The sequence below is a fragment of the Phyllobates terribilis genome, unplaced genomic scaffold, assembly GCF_046119375.1.
Source record: "Phyllobates terribilis strain yellow unplaced genomic scaffold, ASM4611937v1 Scaffold_5__5_contigs__length_657084704, whole genome shotgun sequence".
Classification (NCBI taxonomy): Eukaryota; Metazoa; Chordata; class Amphibia; order Anura; family Dendrobatidae; genus Phyllobates; species Phyllobates terribilis.
Window position 1 is genome coordinate 181070672 of NW_027362765.1, and position 14288 is coordinate 181084959.

Consider the following 14288-nt stretch of genomic DNA (forward strand, 5'->3'; position numbering starts at 1 on the left):
TTCTGTTAATTTTATTTTTAATGTTTTTTTATCCATATCAAAATCTATATTAAAAATAAATAAACTTGAAATCCTCACACTGGCCACTGGGGCTTTTTAGACTCTAACTTCCTGTTTTAGGAAATCCACATGTATATTAAAGGGGTTGCCCACTACTCGGACAACCTCTTCTCAATCCGTATATTTGCCCCCAGTAAAATAATAACACCAATACTCACATCCAGTGCCAACGCCGTTCCAGCGGTGTCGGCACTGTCTCTCCGGGGGCTCACGTGTTATTGTTATGTCATGCGATCCCTGTGTCCAATAAGTGGCCGATTTATTCTCCATGCCTTCAGACATATCACATACATCTGGAGGAAGAAAGAGAGCAGCAGCGCTCACTTCATCTGGATGAATGTGATTTGTCCAGAGGTGGGGAGAGTGAAGCCAGCGTTGACTGCTCTGGAGGGACTATGTGACGTAATAATAACACGTGAGCCCCCGGAGAGACAGTGCCGACACCGCTGGAATTGCGCTAAAAGTGAGAAGGCCACGTTCACACGTTTAAAACAATAGATAATTTTTTAACGTATTCTTTTTTAAGAGCCTCGCTTAACTTATTCCCTTTTAAGAGCCTCGCTGACAGGGAGTCAAGTGATAAGCTGAGATAGCGCATAACAGATTCTGAGGGAGGGTCTCTCAGCGACCTTTATTTATACAGTAATAAACTGGGGGAATACAATAGAGGGTAACATGATGTGTGGTTGCATAATAGAGAAAACATCTTGCATATGCAGCGGAAGAATATACATTTTTGAACATTGGAATTTTTACAGCCTTTTGCTAGTACAAGTCCCGAATGTACACCTAAGAGCACACTGTAAATTGTGAGTAAGGCCTAATACTGCCAAGAAACAGTGCCTACATGACTTGTCTGAATGTTATCCTCTGTCCTAAAAAGACTATATATAGATAAAGTGGTAATCTGTGGGTAAATAGTGATTAAACCATGTCTGGCTAACTTACTGGAGCAGTGGCTACAGGGAGAAAATAAAGTTTTATTCTCCCTGCAGTCGCTTGCTTCCAGTCATCAGGACGGTGCAAGGAGCTGTAACTACAGAGTGAACGCGGATGTTATCAGCCTCCTGTTCTCCAGCGTATGTGTGCAGAGCCGTTTGTCAAAGTGATTACAGTGTAATGAGCGGTGACGGTAACAGCTCCCTTCACCACCCCGATGACTGGAAGTGAGCGGGTACAAGAATAAAACTTTATTTTCACACTGTAGCCTTGGCTCCAGTAAGGCAGCCAGACATAGTTTACATACTATTTTCCTGCAGATATCCACTATATCTGCGGGTAAATAGTATTTCTGGAAGTGGTAGGGTACTTTTAACCTTTATAGTCAACAACAGGCAGGCTCCCATCCATGTAAGCCTTACATTCTGTCATATGCATATGGTGACAGGACACTAGTACAATAGTTTTAGAGCTGTTATTGTTCCATCTCAGGTCATATCTGTCCACCTTGCTTCACATTATTAATGCAAGAACTATGCATGCAGTCATAAATATCTAGATTAAACACCTTGCATTATTTAGTTTTCAATTGCACAAAACTTTACTTGATATTTGAGCTTTGTGCTTACATTTAGTTTTATGTCACTTTTGTTTCGGCCTGTGACTTGACCTGTTAGGTGGCAAAGCATGGTTCGGCTCTGTCTTCTTGCTGAGCTGAAATGTGAAGCACCAGGACGACGGTTCTTCTGTTTGTCTGTCAAAATAGGCATAAGCTACGTTTAGTTTGTACCTAGGTCGAGGTCTGCTACATTGCACCTACATTTTTTTCAGCACCTTTTAGCTTTACTTGTTATGCTTACCATCCTTCCTATCATGTGGGGCCCTCATTCTGTGCTCCGTGACATCTTTGAATGAAAAAAGAAATAGTACCACCTCGCCTTTTTCATTTTTGATGGGCACAATATCCAAGAGACACCAGAAGAGATCTCCTGTTTATATAGAAGATACAATTGAAGATCTGAAAATGTAGCACACAAGCATGAATATATAATCGCTTGTGATTAGAGTTGGTGTGAAACAATTCACACGACCTGGTCCATTGGCCACATCAGTAATCTCTGACCACTAGATGAGAGCTATGAGAACCGTCTCTTACCTGAAGTCATCTGTGGCTCTTCTTTTGATTAGTCAGCCTGGTGTGATGTCATTGTTGCGTGAAGCACATGCTACGTCAAACAAGGCCGGCTAATCAAAAGAGGAGCTGCGGATGATATCAGGTAAGAGCGGTTCTTACGGCTCAACAGCCAAAGATCACTGACATGGTCAATAGATCGGGTCCTGCGTATCGATTCGTACCAACTCATAGAATAAGTGGAGAAATTATGAACTCACCATCTTTTTTGTAGAAGCAGACCTCAGCCTGATACTCTTGCTTCTCATCCAGAGCAGTTTCAATACCCTGAAGGACAGTGTCGCTAGTCTCCACCCCATAAAGGAAACGGCAGCAACAGTTCTTTTGCATGACCTCTGTGCGACCAAAACCAGTGAGATCACAAAAGCCATCGGAGCAGTAGACAATAGGGAAGCCATGTTGGACCTGACCATTGGCCAGTAGAAAATTGCTGTCTGTAAAAGTAAGAGATAAACCTAGTGAATTGATATGTAAAGAAAACCTTACAAACTCTTAATAATAGGATTGTCGGAAGCAAGAGTAAACCAATCGCACAATTGATAACCAAATTCGATGATTCTCTTTTGACCTTGGGTCCATCAAGATTTTGGACCATAGGTGCTGAAGTGCAAAAAACATTAACAATCTGTCCTTAGTTATTGCTTTCCAAATCACTTCTGGAAAGTGTAAGACAAGAATCATACGTCTGGAGATTTCTGGGTTCTGTTTTCATGACAAAGGGTATTGGTGAATCATACGTGATTTTACCTCTATCCTACCCCGCCCCTTCGCCCTTTTAAATGAACAGACTGATACCAAGGTGGATTAAATTGGCCACAGCAGCCTTTTATTGTAACATACAGCAAAGATAACCCATTAATCTTAATAATATTGGAGGATTGTCCTCGAAGCCCCTGATCTGCAAAGGGCAGTATACATATGTATAACCAAAATTGCTCAGGCACCTGCTAACCAACCTGGCTTTCTTGAACGTAGTCCACTAACCGTGGGCCCTTCCACCCCTAAACACAGGGGTTTCACTACCCATCACTTAATTGAGTCCACTTGAGGGGTCCAGAACCTTGTGCCCCCCCCCCCATCGTTCCTCCACCAACCACATCCACCAATTTCGAGGACCTTCTCCCTTTTTGCCACCAGCATAAATGTTTTGTAACTGTCAAACATTTATGTTCCTCCACAACTTCAAACCAAGCTCGATACCCTCCTGGATGACTAGACATCACTTCATATTTAGTCCTACTGCATTCGGATGTACACTGTCCAGCCTCCAGAATTCGCCCTCACCTGATTTCAAGTCTGCGTGCCTCCCAGCCACTGCCCCATTCCATGCCATAAAACAACCCATCACTCTATTAAGTTTTATCCTAGCCTTGTTGATCCTTTCAACATATCTAGCCCCCCCGCAAGACCTTTTTCAGGATAATATCCAACCAAACTGCAATTACTTTTGTAAACATCGCCATTAGCCTTAAGAGAACAAATTTGATTTTCCTAATCAATTCTTGCACCGGCCTCCTTCCCAAATCATTACCCCCGATGTGCAGTACTAATATATCCGGGGCTCGAGCTAACCTCACAAATCGATGAAATTTAGGAAGAAGTTGAATTTAAACTATCCCCCGATTACCGATTCACCAGAGAATGGCCTCCTCCTTTGAAATTCCCAGTTGCCTGCCCGACGGCCGAACCGAAGCACAGTCACGGGCAGTCATGCCCGTGACTCAGCCTGGAGGGTCCCTGGAGGGGCTCCTTAAGCAGTGTCACACCCTGGGGGTTACTTTGGGACTTAGGCGCGCCGGAGACCTAGTCCTCCACTGCCGACAAACTTCAGGAAGTGACTGGGCTTGACCACCCTCAGCTCCCTGGAGCAGGCTCTGAACAGCCACCTGCAACCAATCCAAGACCCTGGCGGTGCTTCTCAGCTGCTGGAGTGCGGTGTCTACGGAGTCAATCTTCTTACAGCCCTGGTAAGTGCACCCTAAGATTGCTTGTTCCAGCCAGGGATGGCTAAAATGGCTGCCTTCTCCTAACGGACATCCCTTTATAAATCCCGCCTGCTCTCTCCTCCTACTAACTCTGTTGTACCCCTACTGACATCTCCCAATCACCTCCCATAATACTTTTAACCCTTCCTGCACCTAATCCCCCTTTCCGCTTAATTCCCATTACAAACCCAGTCATGTCGGTCTCCCTTTTATGGCAGGGCCCAGTACGGCCTTACTTGACACAACTGAATATTTGATGCAAGACTGAAATAGCCATACAAAGTGCTAAGAATAGTATAGAACACCACCATTGGAGCTGTAAAATGTATTGTCTAGAGTGGGGAAACATGCTTTTTTACTCCGGGCGTCTGACTGTGTCTTTAATTGACTGGTCTTGGCCCACTGTCCCACTGAAGGGAAATCAATGACACATCATACAATGGCATTTTAGAGAATTTTTTGTTTCCAACTTTGCTGACTTTCAAGTTGAAGAGTTGATGTTCCAAAATATAATCAAGGCTGGTCTAGCAGCAAATGATGTTCCAAGTACATTTTAAATATATGGAGAATTTATTAAGTCTAGTATATTATGCTGTTTTTACGTTACCTGGAGCACAAAGTGCCTAATTTATTAAGAGGCGCATGTCTTATGCCAAATTTATTATATCTTAGATGTTCCATGTATCAAAAATTGAAAGCTACGCTTGCTATAAGAGAGCATAAATTTGAGCTATAAATTACTTCAATTTCAGTCATTATAGCAAATCTTTCACATCGACATTGACCTTGCCCCCTTTATATACCATTTTTCAAAAGTGACAAGAGAGTACGAAATTTACACACAAATACAATATGCACCAAACCAAATTCTGTCCCTTTCCTGTGCCAGAGAAATGGCGTAAATCATTTAATAGATGACTCCTTATTGGTGATGAGCGAACGTGCTCGTTTAACCCTTTCATCGAGCATGCTCGGGTGTTGTCTTAGTATTTTCGGCATGCTCATATATTATGTTCAAGTCCCTGCGTCTGCATGATTTACGGCTGTTAGACAGCCTAAACACATGAAGGGATTGCCTGGTTGTTAGAGAATCCTCACAAGTGTTCAGACTGTCTTACAGACATAAATCATGCAGATGCAGGGACTGGAGCATAATATACGAGCACGCCGAAGATACTCGGTAAGCACCCGAGCATGCTCGGTGAAAGGGATAACTAGCACACTCGCTCATCATTATGCCTTATGGTTTTTAGCTGCTTAAAAAACAAAAAAGAGACCATGAGGGTGCGATGAAGGCACTATGCAGCACCAAAAATGCCCTGACAAATCTAACTACAAATATAATAGAAAAGCAAAATTACTTATAAAGCACATACAGGACAACACAGCAATTAATATGCACAAAAGTGCTGAATAACAAAGGGGTCAGCACCTTAATAGGTACACAGCCTTTTACAGCTATCACCCGAAGTAATTGTGCCAGCAGGGGGGCGCTATTCACTTATTTCTGACCATCGTTTTAAAATGGCAATCAGGAATAAGGCCCTTTAAAGGGAATCTGTCAGCAGGTTTTTGCTACCTCATCCGAGAGCAGCATAATGTAGGCAAAGAGAAGCTGAATCCAACAATGTATCACTTCGTTTACTGGGTGCAGCCATTGTGACACAATCAGAGCTTTTAGATTTAGCATGCAGCAGAGCTGAGAAAGCTGCCCCCACCCACACCAGGCTCTCTGTGTACAAAGTCCATAAACAGTAAGGTGCTAGTCAACAATGTTAATCCTTCACAATTAGTAAACAACAGCACACACTTTAACAAGTGACATATCCCTGAATTCTGAGTTTCAGCCTCTATCTCCTGCTGTCTTCAGATTATATAGCAAAAACTAGCTGACAAATTCCCTTTAACAGCTGCCGATTTAATGAGTATTGGTTGTTTAGAGATTGTTCAGCCTGACTGAATGCACATGGGCACACAAATCATCATAATCCACTGCTGGCAGGTCCCTTTGCAATTGCCGACCAATGACGTCCCAGATGTGCTGAATGGGAGACACGTCCAGAAACATTGCAGGCAATGGTAGTAGGTTTAGGCCATGCAGACTGCTCACAGTACCATCAGCAACATATGTCATGGCGTTGTCGTGTTGCAAAGGGACTCCAAAGACACTTTGGAGGAATGTCCACTTATCCCACAAGCAAATCAATGTATGACAGAGCTTTTAATATACCTGGAAAGAAGACTAGAGGGATCTGGCCACTGTACATTATGCCACCCCACACCATAATTCCAGTGTGACTTTCCCTTGTGAAGGCCTCTTTATGGGGTTTCCCACGTGGCCTTCTCACATCGAAGAATGGCAAGTAGTGATCTATTCTGTACAGCAAGTGAAATTATAAGTCACATACCAAGCCTAAGGCATCAAATAGTGTCCGCACAAACTATCAGAAGGCATTTTCACAACATTTGGCTAAAAGACATCCAGCTACAGGTGTTCCATTGACCTCACACCACTGTTCTCAAAGGCAATTATGGTACAGAGCAAGACAGCAATGGAGGCTGGAATTGAGGTCTATCCTCTTCAGCAATAAGTCCGGCTTTTATCTTTGACACAATGATCGCCAGAGATTGTTTTGTAGACTGCCTAGGCAACACCATAAAGAGGCTTTCAAAAAGGAAAATGAAAGTGAACCATGACCCGCTTTTCAACACAACGCAAGACAGCATGTTGCTCGTTCTACTGTGAGCAGCCTGTGTGGCCTGAATGTGCTACGATGGCTGCAGCATCTCCAGGCTTGTCTCCCATCGAGCACATCTGGGACATTATTGGTTGGCAATTTAAAAGCCCATTTTGGGGGTTTTGTGTGAAATTATTTCCAATTTGCTTTTTTTTTCTTATTTTTTGTGTTGTTCCAAGGCACACAAAGGAAATAAACATGTGTATGAAAAACATTTGCAATATTTGGGGATAAAATATTTTTTTTGCAGTTGGGTTTCATTAACCCCTTAGCGCATATGTAAGCAATTACATGTACGTGCCGAGATCCATGTCTGGAGTGGGCTTAGCACCTGTGCCTACTTCACAATCGCAGCTGTCGCTCATGTTACAAAGTCGGCATCCACTTGTAACATCATTGACCAGAGCCAGCTCCAGTTGCTGCTGTTTAACCATTTAGATGCCACTGTCAATCACTGGTAACAGCATTTAAATGGAGCAATCATGGGGTGCAAATGGGTTATTTACCATGGTAGCCAGTGGCCTGCTGAAGGTCCCCAAGGCTGCCAGCTTGGTACTCCATAGACTGAGCTTAATAGGAGACCATCATTTACACTTTATACTGTAATACAGTTCTATTACAATATATAGAAGAAACAATCGAAGGATCACAGGTTTAAGTCCCCTAAAGGGACTAAAAAATAAAGTAAAAAATAAAAAAAGGTTTTAAAAAAATCACAAAAAAAGTAAACATTCAAATCAATCCCCTTTTCCCACATGAAAAAGAAATAATAAAATCATACCTGGTATCTGTAAAAGTGTGAACTATTAAAATATAAAAGGAATGGACCCATGCAGTAAATGGCGTAAAAAGAGAAAAATTAAAATGCTTGAATTTCCGGTTTTTAGGCACTTCACTTGAAAAATGCATTAATAGCAATCAAAATGTCACATGAACCCGAAAATAGTATCAATAAAAATACCAGCTCACCACCCAAAAATAATCCCTCACATCGCTCTATCAACAGAAAATTAAAAACATTACTGGTCTCAGAAAATGGTAACAATTTATATACATATATTTTAAAAGTTCTGAATTATTTTTAACCACTGATAGAATAAAAGAAAACATGCAAGTTTAGTATAGCCATATTTGTACTGACTTGCAGTATAACACTGGCAAGTCATTTTTATTGTATAATGAACACAGTAGAAATGAAACCCCAACTAAAATGGCAGAATTGCATTTTTTTTTCCACTTTTTTTAATGTACCTTACATGTTGAATCTTGTAGGGGCAAATGACATAAGAGAAGAAAGATGTCAAGGAATAACAAGAAAGTAAGAATGTAGACCATGATGAGCAGAACAGCTTTATTTCATCATGCAGCTAATGATGTTTATTGCAGATTTGGTCCCCATTATGGCCAGGTTGGGGTAGTTCAAAACCTATGCCTTTCTGCCTGTACAGGAATGATAGGATCAAGTGGACTTCCTTTACTCAGTGTTTACAATCAACAACTTATTAATATTATAAAACTAAATAACAGTATTAAAATTACCTTTTTGAAAAATATATGACGACTACATAAGTACACTGAAGGGTTAAAATCTCTTGTAATCAATCGATTCTAGATTCAGATATTTCAAAAGGTTAAATTGGTCTCTGGCTCATCCAACGCCTATCGCCATGTTTATAAAAATGCATCAAATCGTATCGCAGTAAACATGTTGTTATGGTAACTTTAATCATGGAACGTGGTTAAAAGGGGATGCGGCTGAATCAGAAAACTTCTTCTCTTAATGTATACAGTAGCAGGCACAGTGTGGGCAGTGTCAGCTTCCCATACACACCTGACAAATTCCAGCACCGTGCAATGCTAAGGGAATAGGGATTACTTGGGCCAAAGCAGAACAGACAGGGTTAATGGTAATGTCTTCCTTTATCATTTTACTTCTTTAGGTCTTCCAGGTTATATACAGGTGCATCTCACTAAATTAGAATATCATGAAAAAGTTAATTTCTTTCAGTTCTTCAATACAAAAAGTGAAACTCGTATATTATATAGAGTCATTACAAGCAGAGTGATCTATGTCAAGTGTTTTTTTCTGTTAATGTTGATGATTATGGCTTACAGGCGAATGAAAACACAAAAGTCATTATCTCAGTAAATTAGAATACTTTATAACTGCTTGAAAAATGATTTTAAAATCCGAGATGTTGGTCTACTGAAATGTATGTTCAGTAAATGCCCTCAATACTTGGCCAGGGCTCATTTTACATCACTTACTGCATCAATGCGGCGTGGCATGGAGGCGATCAGCCTGTGGCACTGCTGAGGTGTTATGGAAGCCCAGGTTGCTTTGATAGCAGCCTTCAGCTCGTCTGCATTGTTGGGTCTGGTGTCTCTCATCTTCCTCTTCACAATACCTCATAGATTCTCTATGGGGTTAAGGTCAGGCGAGCTTGCTGGCCAATCAAGCACAGTGATACTGTTGTTTTTAAACCAGGTATTGGTACTTTTGGCAGTGTGGACAGGGGCCAAGTCCTGCTGGAGAATGAAATTTCCATCTTCAAAATGCTTGTCGGCAGAGAGAAGCATGAAGTGCTCTAAAATTTCCTGGTAGATGGCTGCGCTGACTTTGGTCTTGATAAAACACAGTGGACCTACACCAGCAGATGACATGACTCCCCAAACCATCACTGATTGTGGAAACTTCACACTAGACTTCAAGCAGCTTGGATTGTGTGCCTCTCCACTCTTCCTCCAGACTCTGGGACCTTGATTTCCAAATGAAAATTGGAATTCTGGGACCTTGTGTAGTGTGTCAATGACTGCCTTCTGGACATCTGTCAAGTCATCAGTTTTCCCCATGATTGTTGAGCCTACTGAAACAGACTAAGTGACATTTTTAAACACTTAGGAAGCCTTTGCAGGTGTTTTTTTGTTAATTATTTTAATTTACTGAGATAATGACTTTTGTGTTTTCACTGGTTGTAAGCCATAATCATCAACATTAACAGAAAAAAAGCACTTGACATAGATCAGTCTGCTTGTAATGACTCTATATAATATACGAGTTTCACTTTTTGTATTGAAGAACTGAAATAAATTAACTTTTTGATGATATTCTAATTTAGTGAGATGCACCTGTATATGTTGTGCACTGCTAAAACACAATAGCCGAGGTTCTAAGATTATATTATTATAAGTAGCATAGAATGATGAGTATTTTATCCTTCTGTGCACATAGACTGCCACTGTTCTCTGCAGCACAATTGTGCTGCCTAGAATGATGACATCAAGCTTAAAAATTTTGCTTATTCGTCAGCTGTTAGCCTGTTTACATTGGCCAACTATCGGGAAACGAGCGTTCCTAGGAAAACTTGTTCACGATAATCATACAGTCTAAACAGGCTCCCGATAACTAGATGAAAAGAGCAAAATGCTAGTTCATCAAGTGAAATTATCTTTTGTGCTAAACAAAAGATCATCATTGTTCTCGGCAGCACATTGTCCTGTACACAGCTGCCGAGAACAATGGCTGCTTATGTGCACTGAATAATCTATTGCAGATAGTTCAGTGATCATCGTTAAGAGAGGACAGTCTATGCAAACAGGTTTTTGAAAAAATCAGGAATAAAGTTTCTGATCGGTGATCTAGTGTCGCCAGTTAGTTTGTGCCGCACCTTTAGGCTTCATAGCAGACAGCCCGGTATTTTTTTATCTCTCACAGCTATTGTAGCATTGTGGCAGTAGCTCGCTATTTTCTGGTTCCATAGACATTACAATGTTACAGACTTTTTCTATCATGCTTTTGTAGCCCTTGTTATAACCAATCGTCTCTTTACAATGTGATCCTAATGTAACCATGTTTTTTGATGATGTTGATGATCCAGTTCTAGGACCACAAGCAGTCAGAACCAGCACTGGGCAATTGAAACATTACACAGTACCTATTGAAATTAATGAGCTGGCCATATAATTCATGGACATTAAGGTCCTCCATAGTGAGGGGTCATGAAACAATCTATCAGGTTCCCGCAACCATCCCATGGGGGCCCACTGAGGAGGGACAGAGAGTCCTTGCCTAACTATTTATTTGCCGTGATCGCAGTTCTCCATAGCATTTAACGGGTTAAACTGCTTAGAGTTAACTCCAGTCACAGCAGCTATACGTGTGTGTCTGCTGTGTAAAACAGCGCGTGAACCAGCTCACACAAATTTTCCCAACTTCTGCTGTACATAAACAGGAAATATTGGGAGAAGTTGTCGCACGCGAGGAAAGGGGCAGGGCTGTTTGGGACTGGAACATCCCTGCTCACGGGCCCCATAGCAAATTGAGTGGCCTGTGATCATATTCATTACGCCTCTGTCAAGGCTCACAATGGCCCATAGGGGAACAGGTGGATTCCCCTGAGGTCCCTTTGCAGGAGTGAGATCCACACAATAATATGAGCAGTAGTTGGTACAATATTCTTGGTTCTCTATGTACAGATAAAGGTAACATCTCATAATTTTTTTTTTTAAAAAACTACCCAGTCAGTGTTACTGGTGGGCCCTTGGCATCCCAGTCTGATACTGCATCTATCCATAACAAGAGATGCTCTTTAATCCAATATATTGGGCCTCCAACTGCTAATGGACTGGGTCTCCAAAAAGATATCGTACATTAACTAAAGCTACGTCTGAAATTGGTAAGAAAAATATATAAGAACTAATACCCTCACAGATCTCCTTTCGTTCCCATTCCAATGCTTATCTGATAACTACTTGTCTGTTTTTTTTGGTCCCATACTCTTGCACTGAAAATAGCCAAAAACGCCTGCTCAGCCAAATACTGGCTAGGCCACCACTTTGGCTAGTGATTGACCAAGCGAGCATTTCTGGTCATTTCCGATAAGACATGATCAGAAAGTAGAGGCCAGTGAGGACAGCGACCACCAACCTAACCCTAGCGATCAGTCGTGTACCGCCAATGGCGGCAGGCCACGCGACTGCTATGCGGCCCATGAGCTGGGGGGGCCCCATAGCAGTCGCCCTCCTCCTGCACTCCTCACTCAGCTGCTTGATTGGTGCCGCCGCCCATCGGCACTGTCTTCAGGCATGGCCGTGCGCAGTGCGCTGTGCGGCTGTGTATTGTAGTAATGACACGGCAGGGGCGACACTGCGCCTTTAATTGTGCTTGTGTCGCCCCTGCCGTCATTACTAGCAGACACAGCCGCACAGCGCACTGCGCGTGGCCATGCCTGAAAACAGTGCCAGGGGGCAGCGGCGGCAATCAAGCAGCGGAGCGGGGGGTGAAGGAGGGGGGCCCCGCCCGATGAAGAAGGGGTCCTGATGAAGGGAGACCCTGATGAAGGAAGGCCCCGAGGGGGGCACTGATGAAGGGAGGCCCCGAGGCAATTAAGCAGCGCCGGTGGAGCAGGAGAGGGACCCTGATGAAGTGCCGGCAATCAAACACCGCCGGAGGTCCTCCCTGCGGAGATGCTGGGGAAGCGATGTGGGCCCGAACGGCAAGTGGGCCCCTCTGATGGTCCAGGGCCTGTGACGGCCATCAGACAAGCCGGCGGCCCTGCACAGCTGGACCGGACACAGGCCAAGGGGCAGGTGTGTGAGGCTTGTCGCCAGATTCCCCAATCCCCGTATTAAATATATTTCTAATGTGTCTTGTGGGTATGTCAGTGTGTATGACTGTGTATATATATATTTATGTCTGTTTTATGTGTTTTTAAGAATGTGTTCAAATATGTACACTCCCTGACAGAAGTTATGTCGCTTATCCATGTTATGTAAATAAAAGCTTATAACCTGACGTTAAATTCATCCATTGGTTTTATAAATTATTCTTACCATTCTGTGTTCATTAAATGATCAATATTTCAGCATTGATGCCAATTTATTTTCTTAACCGAAACCAAATTTGGGAGGGTTTCAGCTTTCAAAAGAGTAATTTATAAAACCAATGGATGAATTTAACGTCAGGTTATAAGCTTTTATTTACATAACATGGATAAGCGACATAACTTCTGTCAGGGAGTGTACATATTTGAACACATTCTTAAAAACACATAAAACAGACATAAATATATATATACACAGTCATACACACTGACATACCCACAAGACACATTAGAAATATATTTAAATACGGGGATTGGGGAATCTGGCGACAAGCCTCACTCACCTGCCCCTTGGCCTGTGTCCGGTCAAGCTGTGCAGGGCCGCCGGCTTGTCTGATGGCCATCACAGGCCCTGTGTACTTATCTGTCTTATCTGTCTATCTGTTTTTGTATTTGCATATCTGTGTACCATGTGCATGTCTGCTTACTATGTGCGTGCATGTCTGCTTACCGTGTGCGTGCATGTCTGCTTACTGTGTGCGTGCATGTCTGCTTACCGTGTGCGCGCATAGCTGCTTACCGTGTGCGTGCATGTCTGCGTACCGTGTGCGTGCATGTCTGCGTACCATGTGCGTGCATGTCTGCATACTGTGTGTGCGTGCATGTCTGCGTACTGTGTGTGTGCGCGCATCTCTGCATACTGTGTGTGCATGTCTGCATACTGTGTGTGTGTGCATGTCTGCGTACTGTGTGTGTGCATGTCTGCATACTGTGTGTGCGTGCATGTCTGCGTACTGTGTGTGTGCGCATCTCTGCATACTGTGTGTGCATGTCTGCATACTGTGTGTGTGTGCATGTCTGCGTACTGTGTGTGTGCATGTTTGCATACTGTGTGTGCGCATGTCTGCGTACTGTGTGTGTGCGCGTGTCTGTACTGTGTGTGTGCGCGTGTCTGTGTGCGCATGTCTGCGCACTGTGTGTGTGCGCGTGTCTGCATACTGTGTGTGTGCATGTCTGCGTACTGTGTGTGTGCATGTCTGCGTACTGTGTGTGTGCATGTCTGCGTACTGTGTGTGTGCATGTCTGCGTACTGTGTGTGTGCGCATGTCTGCGTACTGTGTGTGTGCGCATGTCTGCGTACTGTGTGTGTGCGCATGTCTGCGTACTGTGTGCGCATGTCTGCGTACTGAGTGTGTGCGCATGTCTGCGTACTGTGTGCGCGTGTCTGCGTACTGTGTGTGCGCGCGTGTCTGCGTACTGCGTGTGCGCGCGTGTCTGCGTACTGCGTGTGCGCGCGTGTCTGCATACTGTGTGTGTCTGCATACTGAGTGTGTGCATGTCTGCGTACTGTGTGTGTGCGTGTCTGCGTACTGTGTCTGTGTGCATGTCTGCGTACTGTGTGTGTGCGTGTCTGCGTACTGTGTGTGTGCGTGTCTGCGTACTGTGTGTGTGCGTGTCTGCGTACTGTGTGTGTGCGTGTCTGCGTACTGTGTGTGTGCATGTCTGCGTACTGTGTGTGTGCGTGTCTGTGTAATATGTGTGTGTGTGCGTG

At 43.3% G+C, this 14288-nt stretch overlaps 1 protein-coding gene across 1 annotated transcript in view; it reads right to left on the reverse strand.

Annotated features, from left to right (window-relative positions):
• KCNH4 (potassium voltage-gated channel subfamily H member 4) overlaps nt 1-14288 on the reverse strand; it is a 252586-nt gene that overhangs the window by 74806 nt on the left and 163492 nt on the right. The window contains exons 2-4 of the mRNA XM_073683560.1: nt 2392-2625; nt 1860-1988; nt 1629-1753 (exon numbers count right to left, since the gene is read on the reverse strand). Of these exons, the coding sequence (XP_073539661.1) occupies nt 1629-1753; nt 1860-1988; nt 2392-2625 (488 nt within the window). The remainder of the gene's footprint in view (nt 1-1628; nt 1754-1859; nt 1989-2391; nt 2626-14288) is intronic.